This window comes from Saimiri boliviensis, chromosome 1 (assembly GCF_048565385.1).
Source record: "Saimiri boliviensis isolate mSaiBol1 chromosome 1, mSaiBol1.pri, whole genome shotgun sequence".
In the NCBI taxonomy this organism is placed as follows: Eukaryota; Metazoa; Chordata; class Mammalia; order Primates; family Cebidae; genus Saimiri; species Saimiri boliviensis.
This window is the reverse complement of record NC_133449.1, coordinates 177,141,300-177,160,977: the sequence shown is the minus strand read 5'-3', so window position 1 is coordinate 177,160,977 and position 19,678 is coordinate 177,141,300. Positions and strand designations below refer to the sequence as shown.

General features: G+C 51.6%; 1 protein-coding gene across 4 annotated transcripts in view; it reads right to left on the bottom strand.

Moving 5' to 3' along the window:
- FSTL4 (follistatin like 4) overlaps positions 1 to 19,678 on the bottom strand; it is a 431,619-nt gene that overhangs the window by 101,358 nt on the left and 310,583 nt on the right. For all 4 annotated transcript variants that reach the window (XM_074381537.1, XM_039471889.2, XM_074381541.1 and 1 more), the window contains exon 6: positions 19,045 to 19,168. In XM_074381537.1, coding sequence (XP_074237638.1) covers positions 19,045 to 19,168 — 124 coding nt within the window. The remainder of the gene's footprint in view (positions 1 to 19,044; positions 19,169 to 19,678) is intronic.

Below are 19,678 nucleotides of genomic sequence, written 5' to 3'. Positions count from 1 at the left end.
TGTTACATGAATGAAGAACAAATCTTTGCACTAATAAATCCTGCACTAAGCCCCTGAGATTCTGGGGTTGTGCGAGGCTGCATTTAGCTCCCTGACAAACACAGGCCTTTGCTGCCCCATTCGAATCCCTCCCTGCAGCAGCATTTCTTCCCTTTTACTTGTCCATGGCACTGGACCAGTTGGCCATATTAGATGGTTTGGACCCTTCCCATCTGTGCTTACGCTTAGGCTGCTCCGTCGGACTGGGATGCCTTTTCCCACTGCCAAACCTGCCTATGAAACCCCACCCACCCCTCTGCGAAGCGCTCTAGCATCATTTTGATGAGCTGCGTTACACCCCCCTCTCAGTTTCCATGGCATTCTTATGGCAACCGTCCCACAGCCTTTTGCCCTGTTTTTGCACAAGTCTTGTTTTCCCATAGAAGAGTGAACTTCCTAGGGCCAGGGACCAAATCTCACTCCTGGTCGACTTGTCCATGTTGGAAGGTTCTCCACATGGTGTCTGGGGTGTTAATTTTGGAGGACATCCCCTAACTCGAGTTTCATCTCTACCACCATGTACGACTTTTTGATGCCTCAGTTCATCTTCTGTAAAATGGGGATAAAAAGAGACCCTACCTCAAAGAACTGGCTTCTAGAGAGAAAGGGAAACCCCCGTGTGTGCGCTACCTGCCACCCACCACCCGCCTTTGCTGCAGTCACCTGCGGACTCTGGGTGATGACACAGCCCATCGCCCACATTGTAGCCTATGGCTGACAGTCTCCCCTACATGCCACGTGTATTAGCGCCGGGCGAGTGAAACACCCAACGTCATTACCTGCCTACTCTGCACCTTACACGCCCTCACTCCATGGCCACATCCTGGTGCCCAGACACTGTCATTACAAATAACGGCAGCCTGAAAAGTCACATCTTCGGGCATCCTCCTCTCTGATCACCTCCCATCTCTTCTGTTTTATTCTGGCTGGTATCTAGACTCCAGTAATTCTTCATCCCCACCAGGAATGTACTGGCTAACACGAGTAAGGGTTGGTCCCTGGCCCCAAGAAGTTCACTCTTCTATGGGAAAATAATACGTGTGGAAAAACAAGGCAGACGGCTGGGGGACAGTTGTCTGTCACCCGTTGTGAGGCTGCTTCCTCCTTACCATGGAATTTAAATCACCGGAATGATACTGTTGCACACACTCAATTCCCTTACCTCCTCTTGACAACCCCCCCAGCCCTGGTGAAATCTGTCTGGGTGCTGTCTGCTTACATGCGGGTAGCTGAACATGCTGGGGAGACAGCCACCCTGCCGACTAGTCTCACTTTGGATTCAGGACTAGGACCCTCAAGTGGGTCCCAAATGCTGCCCAGAGATCACACCGCCTCCTCTGCACCTGTCCCTCTTTCACTCTCCTACACAATTGTTCCCGACCTTCTTCTCCCTCCTCAGATTCCACATCTCCTCCCCCATCCTCATGCTCAGCCATGACCTTGCTTCCTGATTCACTGAGAAAACAGATGTCTGCACACGCGCCCACCACACCGAACCACCCATCCTCTATCTGCTCACACGCTCAGGCTTCTTTCTTGTTAACTGGGTCTGCCGCCCATGCATCTAAGACAACTCCCCAACCTGGGCCCTGGATTCCACCTCCCCTCGCCTACTCAAAGAAGTCATTCTGGTTGTGCTACCTCTTCCTTCCACAGCCTCAGTTTCTCCTTTCTACTTGACTCCGCTCATCCACAGACATGCGGTTGCTCCTGTGTGTTTACAAAAACCTTCTTGGCCCCACTATCCCTTTAGCTACTGCCCTATTCTGTTCTTTGCTGCAGAACTTCTCAGAAGAGTTCTCTACACTTAGTTTCTCCAGTTCCTTTCTTCCCATTTCATCTTAAACCCAATCCAATGAGACTTTTGTAACCCCTTCCCATTGCATTGCATGGAAACTGCTTTTCAAGCCAAAGACCTCCAAGCTGCTACAGGAAGTAGTCCTCATCTTCTCTTCTTTGTCCCCACCTTAACCGAGCTTTCGGCACTTGGCACAGATGACCGCTTCCTGACCCTCTCTTCTCTTGGCTCCCAGGTCCTTGCACTTGCCTGGGTTTCCTCCCACCTCTCTGGCAATTTCCTCTCATTCTCTTTTGGGGCCCCTCCTCCTCTTCCTGACCTCTTCTCACTGGAGGCTCTTAAGGCTCAGTCTTGGCTTCTCTTCTCTATTCGCATTCACCCACTCAGTGACCTCATCCAACTCATAGTTTTAAACTCTGTCAGTATGCTAAGAGTTTCCAACTTTCCATCTCCAGCCTAGACCTGTCCCCTGAACTCAGTCTCATCTACCCAACTGCCTGTTCGTCATTGCCACTTGAATGTCTGATAGCATCTCAAGCTCAGTATGCCCCCAGATGAACTCCTGATCTTCCCTCCCAACCTCTTCCACCCATGGTCTCCTCCATCTCAGTTAATGGCAGTGCCATCCTTTCAGTCCTCATGGCCAAAATCTTGGAGTCATCCTGGACTCTTTTCTTTTTCCATAATCACATGGAACTCATCAGCAAATCTCTTTGGCACCACCCTTCAGAATATACTCAGGATCCAACCTCTCCTTACCGCCATCGTGCCCATTACCTGGATTATTGCAACGGACTCTTAACTCATCTGCTCCTACTTTAGCCCTGTACCAGTCTTTTCTCAAAACAGCAGCCAAAGTGCTTCCTTTAAAATATAAAGTCAGATCACATCTCTTCTCTACTCGAAACTCTCCAATAACCTAGTTGTACCCATTGTGAAAACAACAGTGCTTCGGTTAGCATCTAGGTGCCCCCAGGACCTCTGACCCTCCCCCAGCTTCCCACACCACTCCCACCATCAGACCTATGCTTACCTAGGGAGCTAGGACACATTTTTCCCCAGTGACTGGGTGGTGAGTGCCCTCGCCCCTTCAACACCTGGCTCACATAGCCTCTCTGGACGAGGCTTTCCTTGGGCTATCGTATTTAATTTTACCCACTCCTGCCCTGCCCTGCCCTGCACTGCCCTCTGTGTTGCTGTTCTCAAAAGTACCTCTCATGTTGTCATCTATGCTTCCATTGTTGTTGATCTGTGACCCCTCCCTGCAATGCAAATTCCGTGAGCACAAGAGTTTCTGAAACCTGTTGAATCTCTGCAGCCTAGAAATAGCTCCTGCCAGAAAGTATTTGTGTAAATGATCGTGCACTGCTTCCAGGGCTAAGCGCTTTTCACTCACAGGCCAGCCTTGGGGGTTGTGGCTGGTGGGGACACTGCAGCCTCAGGTGTATGTTCTGCAGAGGGCACCTCTGAGGTCACAAGGGCAGGGAGTACCTGCCTACCTTGACGGCATCAGGACATCTTCCAGAGTTCATAATTGCACCCTTTTATGGCAAACATTTTGAAAAAAGCTCTCTACAGGAGAAAATAGGACAATTTTTTCATGCCAAATAGTGTCACCAAACAAAACAAAACTGATTTTGCACAAATGATAACCTACATGCAGGATTTCAAAGCATTTTGCAAATGTGTATTAATTGGTTATTAGAACATCCCTGCTAGATAGAGGAAGAATCAGTCTCCTGAATAAGAAAACACTTGGTTTTCATGATTAAATCAGGCACAAAGATGGAATGTGTGAGCCCCAGGGTTCCAGGAGCAGAGGAGGGTGCTTCCACCTGTCCTCAAGCCAAGGCTCGGTGGGACTCCTGGGTGGCAGGTGGCCTCCTCAGATGTGCTGATGGAGTGCTGGAGCCATCATGCATGGGTTGGAATTTTTGGTCTACTGGGTGACCACAGGCAATTATTTAATCTCTCTGTGCTTCTGGTTCTTCACCTCTAAAATGAGACGTGGTATCTTTTTCACAAGGATTGAATGTTACTAAATGAGATAATGTTAAGCTGCTTAACACTCAGGAAATGTTAGTAATAACAAATGTCAGAGCACAGCCACACAGCCTCCTGCTCCCTGCCTCCTTCATGAGAATCCCGTGCTCCTGACAGGCCCCAGCTCCCGCAGAGGTGGAGATTAGGCACATGGAGCGTCAGGAAGTACTTGTTAAATTGGGGTCAGGACCCCTGAGGCCTCACTGTAGCCCTTCCTAGACTCTGCTGGGTAGCACAGATTCTAGAAGCCAGGGTGTTTCTGAATGGGTTGGCCCTTGTGGGACAGGATGCCATGTGGGGTGGGCAGCACTGGGACTAGCAGTCCGCTGTCCCTAGCCACTGGTACCTGCAAGGCCAACACCTGCCAAATTTGAGATACCAGAGGGGTCTCCTGAAACAGACGCTGGTGACCAAAATTGTCTAGAATGACTTGAGAGTCAGCAGAGCTTACTAGGTGAGAACATAGGCTTTGTCTGTTTATAAAGACACACGCACATGTATGTTTACTGCACTGTTCACAATAGCAAAGACTTGGAACCAACCTAAATGCCCATCAGTGAGAGACCAGATAAAGAAAATGTGGCACATACACCATGAAATACTATGCAGTCATAAAAAGGATGAGTTCATGTCCTTTGCAGGGACATGGATGAAGCTGGAAACCATCATTCTCAGCAAATGAACATAAGAACAGAAAACCAGACACCGAAAGTTCATACTCATAAGTGGGAGCTGAACAATGAGAACACATGAACACAGGGAGGGGAACATCACACACCGGGGCCTGTCGGGGGGGTGGGGGGCTGGGGGAAGGATACATTAGGAGAAATACCTAATATAGATGACGGGGTGATGGATGCAGCCAACCACTATGGGATGTATGTACCTATGTAACAAACCTGCATGTTCTGCACCTGTACCCCAGAACTTAAAGTACAATAGTAAAAAGAAAAGGGCATATGCTCTGAAGGTGAACCCCTGGGTTTAAACCCTGCCCTGTAATTCTCTAGCTGAGAGGTGGGCGAGTTACTCTGGCATGGTGTCTCTGGGCCTCATCTATAAAAAGGGGATAATGATAGTTCCTTTCTCATAGATTGTTGCAAGGATTAATGGATTCACTTAGACTCGCTTAGCATCAACTATAAGCACTGTATGATTACCTGAAATTAATTATGTGGCTTCAGAGGTAAGCTCGGCAACACATGGTGAGCCCTGCCGTGCTCTGCTCCGAGGCGTGTGATGCCTCTACACCAGGCGCACGGTGTCTGCCCATCTAGCCAACATCCACTGTGGGTGGGCTTCCCCACTGTGGGCCCTGGATTGTTTTCTTAGTAATCAACTTGCAGACAGGATGGCAGGGTCAGGCTTGTCACATCACCATTCTCTTCCCAGGGCCCCGTCCAGAACTTGCCTGGGGCAGATGCTAGATGTGAATGGATACATGAGAGCAAATATCCACCTGTCATGTTGCTTCAATTTGCTTAAAATCCTGCCTACTCAGAGCTGAACCCCAAGAGCTTCCTCATCTATTGGCTTTGTGACTTCAAAGGCCATGCCTGTCACACCTGAGAGCAGGAAACTCAGCCATGGTGCTGATCCATGTGGCACCTGTGGGGGTGTCTCAGTTCACTCTGCAAGCTTATTGTCCTCTGCAGAGACCTGAGGGACAGCCGCTTGCCAGCCCACTCACCCTGGAAGTGCCCATAGCATCAGAGCATCATCTGAGCATCAGGAACTGGGGCTGGAGTCCAGGAGGCCAGTCTCTTCGGTGAGACTGAGGGCCAGGCCAGAGCCTCTGTGGCTGTGTCACTGTAAGGATCACACTGCTCCTCTGGGATGAGGACCACTCCCTGCAGCCTGGACATCTTGGCAAACACTTTGTTTGTAGACATTATAGAGCCTGTAAGGGCCTGAGCCTTCTGAGACACTGTTTTCAAAAGGAACAGGTTGGGTGCAGTCAGTCTAGTGTAATGCAGAGCTTTTAAAGTCATGCTGCTCCGACGAGGGCCTGAGAATATTTCATCTGCTCAGCTGCCTGGCCAGGGCTGCTTACAGAGGGGCTGGAGCCTGTGGTCTCGAGGCCAGGGATCATAGGCTTGGATTGAGTCTGGCAAGATCAGTTACCTCTCCTGAATTCAAAGGGATGTGCACACATGCGTGTGAAGGCTCAGGAAGGGCCCGCATGGCCAGATGTCCCCAGCCCCTTCCGCTATGTCCATTTAATGCTGAGTTCCTCCCTCCTCTCAAAAAAACACTACTGCCTGGAGCCCTTAACCAGCAGCACACCTAGCTGCTTTGAGCTTCCCCCTCCTTCTGCTGTCTCTGCTTCCCCTTCACATGGGCTGCCTTCAAATTCTAACCAGGTGGTGGCTGGCAGGTGGGAGGCAGGGAGGCTGTGGAGAGTCTGGCATGAATTTTCCAAAGTGGACAGTCAGCCTCTGAATGATGGAGAGCTGACCCTGGGTCTGGGGGCCAGGCTCAGGCCAAGCCTTTATTGTTAATTTAGAGAATGTAAGGGAAACATCCAGAGTGGAAGCCCATTCGCATTCCTTTCCAGTTAGATGCAGCTAACAACTGCTTCTCCAACCAGCAGAAGCCAGCGCTCCTGGAAAGGCTGTCCCATCACCACTCCTCCTTGTGTCTGGGAAGCGTGTGCACATCTATGGTTGAAGGCAAGGGGAGATAGGTGCTCTGTGACTGGGGGGCTGGAGAGGGTGAGACCCAGGAGAAATGAGCAGAACTTTGAACCGCATGGGATACCATCAGTCAGGACACTGTCTAGGGGGCAGTCATCTGCATTTAGCCTGGGACACATTAGGTTGCCTCGAAGGCCACCTTTAAGGTGTGGCCATTACTGCTCCCTTTCCAAAGCCCCTCCTTCCTCAAAATTGGGCCTTCTGCCACTGAACAGTCCACATTTTCTGTGTTTTCTCAAACTCAGAAGCCTTGAGCTTTGCCAGGAAGCTCTATCCCTCATTTGCCCACCATTCACCGGACAGTCATTCTATAAAGGCTCCAAGCCCTCAAGTCTCAAGGGTGTCTGTGGAGGCCTGGGCTGCAGGACGGCCGGCTCCAGCTGCACCTTGCACCTCCTCTGCTCCCCCTGCACTGGGGGACGTGAGGAAGGAGACATGGTGGCCACAGTCTCCCACAGGGACCGAGTCTGTTTGTTACCAAGTCCACTTGTTCACTCAGCACCTCCACGTGTCAGAGGTGGGGGGCCCTGGGCCAGCCTTGCTCTGGAGTTTTCTAGATGTGGAGTTATTGAACCGTTTGTAGCCCTTTTAGGCCCAGTTCCCCAACCACCCCCATTTGTTCTGTCTGAGCCAGTCAGGAGTCGACTCCACTGCCCCTGAAATCCCCTACTATGCCCTGAGCGTGGAGCCGTGGCCTCCCCAGTTGTGGCCTGGTGCAGCTTCTGCCTGGATAGTATTCAGCCCGGGGCTTCCTGAGAGCCCATCTGAAGGCTGTCAGCCTTCACCAAGGTGTCAGCAAGTTACCCCAAGGGATGGGTGCTCGGAATACATGAAAGGCAGGGATGTGACTTTTATTTCCTAGCCAGCGTTTCCTGATGTTGAACCTGCTATCAAGCATCAGCACATTTCCAAGCACCATGGCACAGAGGAGGACCATTGAGGGTCAGGACCAACACTGGGGCTGGGCATGGCTCAGAAGAGGAGTCTCTGGAGGTGCACACATTTGTGGGAGCTGAGAAGGGATGGAAATGTGATGGGGTTTGGGTTTGAGAGGAGGCAGCTCTCCACGGGACACCTGTTCTGAGTAAAAGGGCTGCTGCTCGGGGCCCTGCTTTCTCTGTGGAGCTAGCAGCCCTGAGCTTGGTCAGGAGGGTGGATGCGTCAGCTGCTGTGGCTCTGCAGGACAGTAATCCTGCTCCTTTCATGCTGTCATCTGAAAGGGACCCAGTAAAAATGTGGCTGAAAACACCTGCAACACATGGACTTCAGGACTCAGGAAGGATGCCAGTGCAGGGGCCCTGCCCTCTGCAGCCGCACAGGTGAGCAGCTCCCAGAGACGGTCTGCCTCGCCGAGCCCACCCTCTGCCCACCCCAGAGTCACACATCATGGGGAAAGACACAAAGACTCCAAAGAGTCCTGGCTGGAGCGAGAGTGCAGCCAGCATCCTGCCAAAGTGCTCACTTCTGGAACTGGCGCACCTGGCTGTGAGTTGGGCTCTGTGGCCCCCAGCCTCCTTGGGCCTCAGTTTCCTTATTTTTGGAACTAGGTCAGGAGAGGGGCTGCCTGCCAAATGCCTCACATGGCATCTGGCAGGCAGTGAGTGCTCAGTCTGCGGTGGTTGCTGGGAAGCAACAGGCTCTGGAGAGCCATTAACAACTCTCTAGTGGAGGCTCTGTCTGAAGGGGTCTGGAAGATGAGTGAGCCCAGAGATGCCACTCAGAAGGAGAACATGGGGCGGGCTCAGAGGTACCACACCATACATTGCCTGTCCCACCACCTGTGGAAGGGGAGAGAGTCCTTTGGGCCCCATTCCTACCACACCTGGATGCGATTCGCAGTCACAAGTGTATAACGGTGGTTCTGCCTGCAGCGCCTGTCTGAGGACAAATTGCCCATGCCATCTGGAGAACTGCTCTCCAAGGGCACAGCTTGCAGGCTGCCCCAGGCACTTGCACAGAGGCCCCTCGCACCTTCCCCGGGCGGGTCTACATGGGGAGTGGGCACTGGATGGGACCATCCAGTGGTCCCATCAGTGTTGAAGTTGTGGTTGAAGCCCGAAATGGAAAGCCATTACCAAGAACCCCCATGCTAAAGAGTGACAGAAAGCTACCTCACGGTGGTGACCAAACTGGTGAGTGATCCTCAGCTCGTTACCCTCCTCAGCCCACAGCCAGAGGAAGATTTGGATTCACTGGGAAGTCTGAGCAGAGAAGAACGAAACTCTTCTCCTGCTGAGTCCGGCCTGCAGTTCCACAAACTAGTTAGGAGTGATCGTTTGTCCCAGTCCAAATCAGAATCCCAAGGGTCCAAAGATGCAATCAGCCTTCAGATATAAACGCAAAAGTCTGGGACCCCCAGAACCCCACCAAATCCTGTGTGAGCTAAATGGGAACTCGGGGCTCTGAGCATATGGCTGTTAGGCATGCCTCCTTCTACGCAGACTCAGAACATCTGCTCCTTTATCCACAGGGAAGATCTCCCATTGATTTATTCCCACGCTGCACTTGTGATGACCTTTCTCTTCCTGCTTATCAAGAACACAAATAAATAGCCAGAAAGATCAACTTCCATAGCCACTGTCATCCTCTGACTTCACGGGTCCTTCCAAAAGGGAAATCGGGTAAGACTTGGGTACAGACACTTAATGCAAAGCACATTTTAATCCCAGTCCACCTCTTGCCTTGGGTCTCCTTATGGTATTCAGGGAGCCTCTGCGAGGCATCTGGTAAGGGCTCATCAGATGCTTTTCTAAAGGGCACTAAGGGTGGCTTGGCACTGTCCCATGGAAGGCCAGCTTTGGGGGAAATAGAAGTTCCACCAGGACAGCAGACAGTAAACGGGAGCATGGTGCCGAGCTGAGGGGTGACTGCAGGTTCCATGGCCCCTCTCTGTTCCCTGGCCACTGCTCACAGACCACAGTGTGGAACCATGGTGGGCCGCTCACCCGGCAAGTGCCACGTGTGGGCAATAGGATGACTCCACCATCAAGGGGAACCCTCAGGTCTGTCCTTCATTCTCTCTGGGAAGTACCACAAGAGCTCTAAACATTTTCTCTTTACTACAATTTTTGAAAAAGTCCACAATGGTCTTTAATCCCTATGTTAACTGATTGTCAAGCATGTGCTCTGTGCCAGGCTGAATGCCCACTGCATGGAAAGTGTTAGGCTCCTCTCCCCTGCTCTGCTGGCCTTGTCCTCCCGCTGGAGCAAAAACCTTGGGCCATAACCATCCTGGCAGCTCCCAGAGGTCACCCCGACTTTCCCTTTGGCCTTTTGTGCCTCATGGGTTTGTTACTGTCTTGTCCTGCTGCGATTTTTGCATATACCTACTTGTCCCATAGCCTCTGCCTATATTTCAACCACATGCTGACTCTGCTGCTCTCAGCCTGCCTCCGTCCTCCACCCACAGGGAGGGTGGGAATGGCTGGCCTCTGGGCTAGCAGAGGTGCTCCTTAGCCTTTGGGGCTGAAGAGCTGCTCAGTAAGGGCCACGGTAAGTAGGGATCAGTATTGCTGATGCTGAGGAAATCTCAGATGAGGCACTGGCCCAACTTCTGGGGTTTCCAGCTCACTCCTCATCTGCTGCTTCAGGCAGGCCAGAGTAGCTCAGACGTCCAGTGCCTCTCTCGGCCTCTCCAGGGACTGTCTGTCCCAGGGCTTGGCTCTCCAGCCAGCTCCTATCTGGAGCCACTTTGGTGTTGAGGCTTCTGAGTGCCTCAGGCCTGAGTGTGGCCCACAGCTGTTCACCCAGTCAGTCGCTATGTCCCAGGTGAGTGGAGCTCCTCTTACATCCCCACCACTCCCTAACCCCAGGACACAGCTTGTTCCCGTGTAGCCCACAAGCTGGGCCTTGTAGTAGTGGTGGTGGGGTCTTGCAGGGCACTGTCATGGCCTGAGAACAGGGGACGGGAGAGAAAGGAAAGATCAACAAGCTAGAGAACTGGTGACTGAACCCTAAGCATCCTTCCTAGGCTGGTACAACCTCGGGCAAGATGGGTCTTCTCCACACCTCGGGACATCTGGTCATAACCAGGCACCTCAGAGCTCACACCACCGCACCCACACTGAGACAAGGGCAGTGCTGGCAGGCCAAGGAGGCCGTGGGCTGGGGGACACTCGCTGTTGCCCTCAGTTTGCTTTCTGGGCTCCTGCCTGGAGCCTGGGAGGTAGTCTCAGCCACACAAAGATCATCCTTGAGACGCAAGCTCTGGGCGGCGCAGGCGTTCCCACCCTGAGCCCTGCCAATGCTCCAGTCCAAGGGAGCGAGCTGAGACATGGGGAATGTGACCTTCGGTGCTTAACTGCACGTTGAAGTCCTCACAAAAGCTTTGCAAAAACACGGAGATTTATGAGGACAATACGGCACTATCCTAGTAAAAAGCTGACATTTAAATTGTTCTCATTTTATATCTTTGTAATGAAATTCTTTGTTTCCTCTGCAGCCATTTTTGGGTATTTACTAACATTCAGAGAGCTCTCTGCTGCATGCAGAATTTTGAGTTTCATGATGTCAGGCTGGGCTGTGTGACACATGAACACGAGACTGCTCTGCAGCTCCCGGGGGAGTTCTTACCCCAGGAATAGCAAAGGACAAGGTGTCCAGCCACCCTGCTCCCGCCTCTCCCTCCAAGAGGAGGGTTTTAAAAAAATCACCAAAGCTTCATATTTTAATGAGTTTTCTTTGCAATTTGTATATAATAGATTTTCAATAACAACCTGTAATTAGTTCATTTTCTACTATTCAATTGCTCTGCACGGAGGAGGCCATTGACAGCTTCCAGCTGGGAACTTTAAAAATGGAAAGTGCTTGAAGACTCAGCTCCAGACAGTGACTAGAAAGTGCTGGGCTCCACCATGCAGCTGTTAGAAGTAACCTACCGTGATGGGAAAGGGGCAGTCTGGGTCTGAAATTTCCAAGTGTGGGAGAAGAAGAAACTGGTGCAGGGTGCACTGACTAGCACTCATCAGTTCTGGTTCAGAATTGAGCCCTCCGTAGTGTAACGGGGGACAGAGATTGTTCCACTCAGAATCCCAATGCATAGATGGGGGGCCCCATTCCTGCCACCCTGTTCTTCATGGTGATGAGGACTCTTTAGATACTTGCCAAGGAGCTCCCGATGGCTTTTTCTGCACAGCAGGGGCAGCTGGAGGGGGTGGGGGCACAGGCTCTCAGCTGTGTTTCTTATATAGCCAGGGAGAGCCAAGAAGGACCAAGTCCAGACCCCAGGACATCAGTTCCCAGGAGGCCTTAGATAACAGCTCTGCTCACTTGTCTATCCTGACAGTCATCACTGGAGGCCTTCAAAGGCGTGTCTGGCTCTCTGGCTGATACTCAGTCCCCTGTCCAGCGGCTTGCAGGCTGGCGATCCTATAGTAATGGGGACTCATCACTCCCTGGGCAACTCTGGAGAGGCTGGGGAGGGTCCTCCTCAGAGCTGAGCTAAGCCTGACTTCTCCAAGCCCTGGCCTCTGAGTTCTGCCCCTGGGGTCCTAACTGTGGTGGTGGCCTTTCTACCCTGGGTATTGCCTCCACCCTCACTCAAGCCTCTTGCCTCTTGGGATCACACGCTGCCCCCACCTGCCTGGGATGCCTTTTTACTCACATTCTGCCTGGTCATCTCCAGCTCGGCATTCAGATCTCTGCTCCAATGTCCCCTCCTGACCTCTCTGGGGACATTTGGTCCTCCTGCACCCAGGACGCTCTCTCTTAGTTTATTGCTGATTGGGTCATCTTTCTGTTTCTCCCCCAACCCCTGGCCCCCTGCCTCTCTACCCAGGTGGCAAGCTCCTCATGGGCATGGCCTGCTGTGGTCTTGCTCGCAGCTGAGTCTCTGCCTGGTGCTTCCCAGAGAGTGGGCTCTGTGAGCGTTTGCTGGCCTAATGCCACCTCGTCTTCCATGGTTTTCCTCCTCCTAAGCTTCCCGACTTCAATTTCCGACCCTTTCTTTGTGCTGCTCTCCCTGCCCTGGGTCAGGCTCCTCTGAAAGGCTCTGGTTGGTGGCCTGCTCCTTCGATGCCACTCCATGCCAGGTATATGGATGGGAGAGGAGATCGGGCCTGTCCCTCCCTGCCCAGGAGCTCGCCCTCCCTTCAGAGAGCCTCGGTCTACACCAGCTTCTAGGCAGACCCACTGGCCTTCTCACAGTGGTCTTCCTTCCACATGTCTGCCCTGATCTGTGGAGATCTTGGGTATTTGTGGCCGATGATTTTGCTCCAGAGGCCTGCCCTGCCAGCCTGCCAGGGCCCAGCATGGAAATACAAGCCCATATTCTATGCCTAAGAATGATTTCCAAGGTGTGCAGATTTGCAGAGCCAGCAAAGCTGACCTCCTGGTGAGGTGGCAGGAGTTGGCCTGGGTGGGGGTGCTGGTGCTGGTCCTGGGCAGCCGCAGCCAGGGTCTGTTGCATCAAGAGGGATGTGGCTGTGGGCCGGCAGGTGTGCAGGGCTGAGGAGTGGGCTGAGCAAGAGCCCTCCTTGGCACACACAGTTGCTGGAGGTGGAGGTAATTACGCAGCTTGCCAGCCAGCCGACCAGAGCACTTACTCTGAGGAGGGCCGAATGGTTAGTTAGCGGCCCTGCGGTCAGGATGAGAGCTTTCTAGTGTGAGTTGCTTTTGTCTTCAATAAGGTGTCATTAGCCCATGTGAGAAGCAGGGGCTCTCCTCACACCCAGTTGCTCATCCAGTGATTAGGGATATCGGGGCTGGGGATGTCCAGCTGGCCTGGTCCAGCCACGCTGATGCTTCTCTACCAGGGGTCCCAGCTGTGGAGCATCAACAAGGCACTTCCTCTGCCCCTGCTTTCTCAAGGCCCCCTGGAGGCATGCAGACACCCTCTGGGATCGCTGGCCACAGCTGCATGTCTGCACTCCTCTGCTGGCCTGATGCATTTCTCCATGTCTTTCACGCCCTCAGTGAGCTTTACCAAGGCCTTCCTGGGTGCCATACCGCATGCTGAGCAGAACTGGATGAGTGAAGCATCCTCTATCCTCAGGGAGCCCACAGTCTGAAGGGGAAAGGATAGTAATGGCATGGCACAGGGTGATGGGGCACACACGGAAATCTTCATCATCACCCTCACTGCTGCCATCATTGACCTGGTTAGTGTTTGCCTAACACTTACTATAGGCAAAGTCTCATGCTAATCACTTCACATGGATCAGCTCTTTTAGTCCTGGATAACCCTGCGCATGGTTGCTATTCCCATTTACAGATGGGAAACTTCAAGCACAGTTTAATCTCTGGTGGGAAGCTGTCCAAAGTCACACAGCTAGTTGCAGAATAAAGATTCAAGACCAAGTCTAGCTTGGACTCTGGAGTCCACACTCCTAACGATCAGGCCACAGCCTTGCTAACCCAGGGCTGTGGGTGCACAGAGGAAGGTGTGTGGGGTTGGTGGAGGAAAGAGAAATTGAGGAACATCTCCTGGAGGAGAAGACCACTGAGTTGGGGCTTGAAGTTTAGGGAAATCACTGTGAGGACAGTGAGAGTCTCTTCAAAGGAGAATGCAGATGTGTTGCAAAGTTTGTTTAAATGCATGAGAAAGTTCTAGAATCAGACACGCCCATTGAATCCTGACTCTGCTACCTGCTGGCTGTGTGACCTTGGGTTAGCTACTTCCCTGAGTTTCAGTTTCTTCGTCTGTAAGATTGGACATAGTGTACAGTGCTGGCACATGTTAAATGTTGGGTATCACTTTATACAACTGGAGCACTAAGCCTGTGACTAACTACAGTGATACTGACAAGCAAAGTCATTGAAATGGTACACTGACTGTGCGCCCCGTCCTTCAGCGCTGGCCTTGGGAAACTCAGCAAGCTCACATGGAAGGCTCCTTGAAGCCTCTCTATGCACTTGAAGTCAGGACAGCACCCCCACTTCTGCCTCGGGGAGGGGGTGGTGAGTCTCACACCTCTGTCTTCCAATTTTCAATTCCTCCCTTGGCCACTCCGGCTTTAACTGTTTCGTGGCCCTGAGAAAATGAGGGACCAAGGGCAGTGAATCAGTTTTTTGGCCACTTTATTTGCAAGTCCTGTGTGAGAAAACCAGTGTCTGCCTTTGGGGTTGGGGGGCTCACTGGCACCCGGAGTCTCGGCTTCAGCCAAAACCGAGACCAGCCCATGGACATTGTTAGTTCTCCAAATTCAGGAGCTGAGTAAATTCAGATAAAATTTTTGATGAGCCCCATGCTATTTAAAATCTTGTTACCTACTATACCAAACTCAGAAACTAAATGGAGTAGAACAGAGCAGTATCCTTGCCATCTAAGCTCCTTGTCTCAACTCACCCTACACAGATAAAGAGCCAGATGGGCCTGGGTAGTGAGGATGCCTGCGGTTGCTTATTTTACCATCCTGCTCAACACAGGGTGGGGGTGAGGACTGGCTGAGATAGCATGTGCGGCAATCTGGTATGGGGTCAGGCACTATTCGTTTCAGAGGACAGTGGCGTGGAAAGTGAAGCTGCACCCTCCTTTCATTTTGCAATAGTGGCGGTGAAAAAACAGCTGTAAATTCACCAGGGGACCGTATCGTCTGTTTCATAGAGCTGCCCTGGCTAGAGTGGTTGTGCTGTAGGTGAAAACACTGTTTTCCTTTCTGTTTGCCTGGATCTTACACATGCCAGAGGCGAGGGAGGGTGTCTGGCTCCCCGACATTCAGCATTCCAGGTCCTCCTAATACTCCGCCTGTGTGGTCCCGGGATGTTAACACGTGAAGCCCTTTATCCTGTACTGCTAGCTGCTCAAAACCTTCCCAAGCAGCCAACAAATTCATGGGCTTTGCTCTCAGAGGAGTAATTAAAAGGACAACTATTTTTTTAAAAAGCAGAAGAAACTTCTGATGAATTTAAAGTCGGAAAAATCCTTGTTTTAGCAACGTCTTTTCCCCTGATCCCAACCTGAGCATTGAGAACAGTGCAAAAACCAAGCATTATCGAGAAGCTCTTTAGATGAGTGACTTTGAGGTGAATTTACTGTGATGAACAGACAGGGCCAGCACACATCTTGCTTATGGCGACCCTGGAGCCTGGGTCTCTGCCATGGCAGGGACAGGTGGCACTACTCCTTACTGGAGTGGTGGGGGGTGGCGTGGGGAAGGGGAGGCAGAGGGCACGTGCTGGAGGAGGACACTGTGCCTTTAGTTCCTAAATCAGCCTGCGGTTTGGGAAGCCAAAGCAATGCAAAGAGAATTTTTAGTTGACAAAAGGAGGAATGGGGGGCACCCTCATATTTCATTCCTGTCCCTGAACAGAGAGAGGCAATGGGGAGTCTTTCAATCTGACAATCAGAAAGAGATTGAACTAACTCCCATGATTAGCCACTGCCTGCCACCCTGGAGGAGGGTCACTTGTTCCTCAGAGCCAGGAATGGGCTGCAGTCCCACCACGAACCAGTTCAGCAGGAACAGCCACCAGCTGTGGGATTCCTGGCATCACCCACCACCGGCTGCAGACTATGGCAAACACGGCCCAGCAGGGCCAGGCCAGCTCCGTGGGAAGACATGATTTAGGAGACCACCCCCACAAACCTCAAAAACTGATAAATACAACTTCCTTTTCTGGGGAACACCCCCTCAAACCCATCATCCCTTAGTAAAGCCTTTGACTGTGCGTCAGTGGGCTACTGAGCTGGAGTCACCCCGCAGACCTCACCCTGCCGTGTACCCAAGGACGCCAGCAAAAGAGAGACCAGAAAATAAAATGCTAAAGCCTCAGCCTCTGCCAGCCCATCAGCTCCAGTTTCTAAAATTAATCCAGAATGTTGTTGCTGAAATGTTTGAGATATTACTTTCTGGGTTTTAGTGAGATTTCTTTAATGCCCATCGATTCCTGGGTAATAACTTGTACCTATATGTCTCATTTCAATTACCTATTTAAAATTCGCTGAACCATAAATCTATACCCAGAGCTATGGGAATTTAGTTGAGAGTTCCTGTGACTTTGAAAAACCATTGATCCTGTATGCACCAAATGGCTGCATGTCAAGCCTTTATAGTGGGGGTTAACACATTTTGCGGCTTCCTTAATGGCTGCGAGTTTGCGTTTTATTGCATATCTATTATTTGGGCTGGGCTGTGATGAATGGTTTGGCTGTCTGGTTCAAAACAAGTCCAAGGCAACAGCAGAATCTAATTTGCTTTAAAACCGATGATTATAAAGCTTTTCAAATAATAATCCAGGAACGAAGGGAGCTGACGCCACATTGCTCTGTATGAGACATGTGGCTGGAGGTCAGGCGATGACGTCCCTCCCTTTCCAGTGTAGCTCATATTTATAATGACCTTACTAGGGAAGCTGGGGAGTCCTTCTCTTTCATCATAGGCAATAGGGATGCTTCCGTTTCTTTGAGAGGAAAGCCAAGAGTTTTTGGTTTGGCCCCAGACCCATTCCTGGGAACTGTGCTCATGTAGCAGAGGCCGCTGTGGTACCAGGTACCAAGATGGTGCCCAAGCAGTGCCATTCTCTGCTTAATGACGGCATCTTGGGACATTAAGTAACGATACTTGGTATTCCCCCAAATCCCTGAAGTCCAGTCTTGGCCTCTGGCTCTTAGAAGGCACTGAGCTTTTTCTTCATAACTCCTTTGGCAGAGGGGTCTGAGCTCAGAAAGCGTTTCTGGAATGTCTTGGAGCTATCCTCAGACCACATGTTGCTGCCTTTCTGACTTGGAGAGCTGCTGTCCCTGTAACCTGCCCTGTAGCTGCTCGAGCCAGCTCTTGTTCATGTACCATGAAATCATCAAAGAGTCTCAGTGTGGGGAGGCGGGTGGGGAGGATATTGCCAGAAATGGACTCCGAGGACAGGAGACAGGGTCTTGTCCAGTGACATGCAGGTCAGTGTTTAACAACTGGCTCCCTAGAGAATAAAAAATGTCCTCCCTCCCCCTTTTTGGTAGCATATGTGTGGTGGGAATTTCTATGGTGTAAATATTCCCAATGTGGCCAGTTTAAAGCTAATTAAAACTGTTTGCTTGCAAAATTCCTGAACCTTTAATGATGGGCTCTTATGAACCAGGTGTAGGGAGCTGTGGATACTTCTACACATTCCAAATGTATTTCCAGATGTATTTCTGGAAATAATCTCTTTGACCTACAAGACAAACACCTCCACAGCAGGATAAGCCTACCGGTCACTCTCACCTTTTATGAATGAGCAGAAGCAGGTATCAGTTTTACTAGTGGGCAGGGAGGAAGATGAGGAGGACCCTGCACAATCACAGTAAGTCAAGTGAAGTGCTGGAACCAGGGGGTGGACTTTGGTGCTAATGATGATATGAACTGGAAAGGCTCCCGCAACCACACCAAGCTCACGAACGCTTCCCATAGGGAAGAATCATGCTTGTTTCTCTCATGTCATCCAAGCACCTCTCTATTTTCCACAAGAGTCCTTCTTCCCAACAAATCACAAGGACCACTCTTCAGGCCTTGTGAAGGTGTGGAATAACAACAGCCCAAAGAGATGTCACTCTGAAGCAGGAATGCTTTGCTGGAAAATGGGACTCCATGTAAAGGCTGGGGTTGAGGGAGGATACCAGGCTCAGGGCACTCAGTGCCCCTGGGGGTGGGGTGGGCTCGCATGTGCCTCCTGAATACCAGGGCTTGCATTTAGGAACTGTGAGCCGGCAGGTCACACCCAAGGGTATATGCATTGCCCACTTTAAGCAGAGCCTGAATATCTTCCAATGTAAGGGGCTTCGTCTATTTTGGGCCAAGAATGTCCCCTCTAGTCTCTAGTGCAGGCCCAGCACCATCCTTTCCTCTTCTCCCTGATGACCCCTGCCTGGAGCTCCGCAGGGCTCTTGTATCTTGCATTTCTTGGAAGCCCTGTCCCAGCACCACCTCTGGTCAATGTAATCTCTTGGAAGATCACCTCGAGTAAAAGATGCAGGCCCCATCCACTTCCATATGCACCAAGCACTCCCTGGAAGGGCACTCAGAGTACCTCCTCTGTTTTCAAAGAGCCCCCACTTTCCCTTCTTCTCCAGGGATGCTCTGCCTCTCTTCATCTTGGATACTCACTCTCCATTGACCTTGGGTAGTCGCTGCTCCCTGACCCTGCATGGCCAAGCTTCCAGGCCCTCCTGCAGGTTTATTTTCTCCAGGCAGGGCTCCCCCACATGGCCTGGCCATAGCCTGAGGATATCCCTAAAATCTGCTTCCTTCTCTGTCAGTCATAGAACCCCCCAAAGGATATTCGCAGCATCCTCACAACTATGCTTCAATTACAGTCCTGGGGCCCTCAAAGACTGAGAAAAATCTTTATTCAAAAGGAACAGGGCGAGCCCTCCCTGGCCCCATCCACTCTCCATTTAGCCTTTTCTTAAACCTCAGGCTTGCTGCAAAACAGATTCAACAGCTTTCCTCTGTATAAGAAACCTGGGAGACAACCAAGGACAGACCCAAGTACCCGGCAGCATGTTGGTGCAGGAGCACCTGCGGAAATAAGCCCTTTTCCCACTGGGACCCAACTTACGGAAGGCCATGTAGAACTCGCGGAGGGTCAGGGAGCTGTCACTGTTGTAGTCATCAAACCGGAGGAGGTCACCTGGTGAGCAACCGAGTAAGTCTTCATCCAGGTCCTCCTTCTTCAGCACGTGCTGTGGGGTGAGGAGAAGAACAAGGCCAAAGTCAGGTGCGTTTAGAGTCACGGGCATTGCTGGAAATAACTCAGGCCAAGAGGGAATCCAGGGACAGCGCAGTGGGTCTTGGGGAACACCTGAAGCTCTTTGGTTTTGCCTTGTCTGACTCTTTCATTTTATGGATGAGAAAACTGGGGCTTGCAGGGGGGAAGTGGCTTTCCCAGGTTCACATAGTGCTTGGGGCAGAGTCTACACTAGAGCCCAGGTCTGTCTTTTCCCTGTCTGGACAGACAGAGCCAGATAGTCTGGGATGGGAACGCGTGAGGCCACCTGCTCTACCTGTGTGCCACCGATGGGGAGAGAGCAGAGAAAAGGTCCCATTAGATAAATCCAGCAAACAGAGGCTGAACTCAGTGTGAGGACCGAGGTCTGCCAGCTTCCAGTTGCGTAGAGCTGGAGGTCACTGCTGCATCCACTCACCTACCAGCCCTTACCCATGGCAGGTAATGGTGCCTGGCCACAGCACAC